Raw genomic sequence first — 2,200 nt, 5'->3', positions numbered from 1 at the left:
CAGAACTCCTGGACTCAAGCGATCCTCCTGTCTCAGCCTCCCGAGTAGCTGGGACTACAGGCGTGCGCCACCGCGCCCGGCGGTCGGGAACGCGGCCGGGGAGATACTAGAGGTTCGGCCTGACGTGACGTCAGCTACTGTGCCCGCCCAGTCGGCTTTGGGACTGTCACTCAAAAACACCCTCCCTTTCCCCCCCCCCCCCCCCCCCCCCCGCCCCGAACAACGTCGTCGCGCTGCGCACGCGTCGCTTTTCAGCGTTGTATTCTGGGTAAAGCGTGGCTCCGGAAAACTTGAAGAGCGCACGCGTGCGCGGGCTCGCTCCTTTCCCCTCGTTGGCCGTCTGAAGGCAAGATGGGTCACCAGCAGCTCTACTGGAGTCACCCGCGGAAGTTCGGCCAGGGTTCTCGCTCTTGGTGAGTGGCGGGATGTGGGGGGTCGTGGTGAGCGGGAAGGGCCGCTCCTGGTGGCGGGGCTGGAATTTTAAGGCGCCCGCGGGCGGCGCGCAGGCCGGGCGATCGGAGCCTCCATCGCCGCCGCCGCCTGCGCCGCCATTACGGGCTGGTGCTGGGACGGACGGGCCCGGTACGGGTGGTGGCCTTCGGTGAGGAATGTGTACCCTCCGCGGCCTGCGCGAATGCCGTCTCTCTCTTTCTCCCCACCCAGCCGCGTCTGCTCTAACCGCCACGGTCTGATCCGGAAATACGGCCTGAACATGTGCCGTCAGTGCTTCCGCCAGTACGCGAAGGACATCGGCTTCATTAAGGTACGCGCGCCCGACGCCATCGTCCGGGATGCGGGCGGGAGCTTTATAGACCGAGCCCGGCACAGCTGGGGGTTTGAGCGGCCAGAGCTCTAGAAAGGGTGGTGACCGACCCTTTATGCCTGGCCACAGGTGTCCGGGTGAGCAAAGTGTTTCAGCTTTGTCGGAGAGACTGCAATGTCTACGTAGTAACTCGGTATTTCCAGACCCACTGCGTGCCTTTAATATCTGGTCGTGAATGTTTGGTTATGGGCTGGGAAGAGCCATAGATTCCTGTGGGTTTGTTTAGCCAAGGTTTTGCTCTTTATCGGTTCTAAGGTCGTCGTGATCGCGTTAATGCTACGCGAAACTTTGTTGATTCCCCAAAAGCCACTTTTTTTTTTGGTCAAAAGACAAATCTGTTTTGGTATAAAATCTCCCGCGTTTTGTTTAATTGGACCAGTTTGGTTTTTCATGTCCGGGTTTAGACCACGCTGGTAATTGAACCTCTGCTGGGATTAAAGGCGTGAGCCGCCACGCCCGGATTCCGGGCCAGTTTTAAAAAAGGCTTGTGTTTAGTGGGCCTGTGTCATTTTATGTGAGGTCTCCGGTGCAGCAGGGACAGTTGTTTTAAGCTCGGGATTCCAATATTGACCAAATAGTTACTGTAAGCCTAGAGATCGATCGTAGAGATTTGAATGACTCAATGTGAGAGTATCATAATTTGAGAATGGTTGCTGGCTCCCTTCAAGCTGGGCCTAGTTTCTTGAGGCTAAGATGAACTGTAGTAACTGGCTATTTAGTAGCTCTGCAGAACACTTGGTTACAGTGGTTTTGTGTAGTATTGGGAACTAATTTTTAAGAGGGGACCGGTGAAAATGCCAGAATCACATTCTAAATTAAGTTCTCTTGTGTGCTTTTTCTTTGCAGTTGGACTAAGCGACCTTGAATGGATTATTCAAGACTGTCTACACAAAGAAACAGATCATGCTAGTCTTTGTACATAAAGAATAAAAATGAAGACCTTCAATTTGTGTGTTTTTCTTGTTTTTGACACAGGGTTTCTGGTGGGTCAGCAGTGCTTGATGGTCTTTGGAGAAAAAGGAACGTGGTGGTTGTTGAAGTCAGAAGGAGGCCTTACTCTTTACACCTGTGTTAGAAGCTTAGCAGGAGCTGGGTTTACTGCACTCTAATCCATCACTCAAGCTGAGGCAAAAATGAGTTTGAGGCAAGAGGAAATGGAAGCCAGCAGGCAATTACCTTGGACTGGCACAGGTTGCGGTGGTTTATGTAGTCACCGACTTTGGAAGAAGGCAAGGTTCTGTGGGAGGTGGAGTGAAGGATTCCAAGGGCTTTGACCAGAGCACCTGGAAGAACTGTTGGCAGGACTGAGGATGAGTTTGGAGAAAAAGTACTAAAGTATTGGCATTCTGTTTTCAATGCCTACTAGGCATCCAGTGC

At 53.0% G+C, this 2,200-nt stretch overlaps 1 protein-coding gene across 1 annotated transcript; it reads left to right on the top strand.

Annotated features, from left to right (window-relative positions):
- The first annotated feature begins 229 nt into the window (after positions 1-229).
- Rps29 (ribosomal protein S29) lies at positions 230-1,766 on the top strand. Its single transcript, XM_036206311.1, has 3 exons — positions 230-413; positions 664-763; positions 1,670-1,766. Exons 1-3 carry the CDS (start codon positions 352-354, stop codon positions 1,676-1,678), a joined length of 171 nt encoding a protein of 56 aa, XP_036062204.1. The 5' UTR covers positions 230-351; the 3' UTR covers positions 1,679-1,766.
- The last annotated feature ends 434 nt before the right edge of the window (positions 1,767-2,200 follow it).

The sequence above is a fragment of the Onychomys torridus genome, chromosome 14, assembly GCF_903995425.1.
Source record: "Onychomys torridus chromosome 14, mOncTor1.1, whole genome shotgun sequence".
Classification (NCBI taxonomy): domain Eukaryota; kingdom Metazoa; phylum Chordata; class Mammalia; order Rodentia; family Cricetidae; genus Onychomys; species Onychomys torridus.
The sequence above is the reverse complement of the archived record's forward strand: the minus strand, read 5'-3'. Positions and strand labels throughout refer to the sequence as shown.

What these genes read in the sequence shown, in the direction of transcription:
- Rps29 (XM_036206311.1), top strand. Translation starts at nt 352, where the DNA reads ATGGGTCACCAGCAGCTCTACTGGAGTCACCCGCGGAAGTTCGGCCAG. An exon ending in GGCCAGGGTTCTCGCTCTTG is followed by an intron (nt 414 to 663) that starts GTGAGTGGCGGG and finishes CTCCCCACCCAG; the next exon opens with CCGCGTCTGCTCTAACCGCC.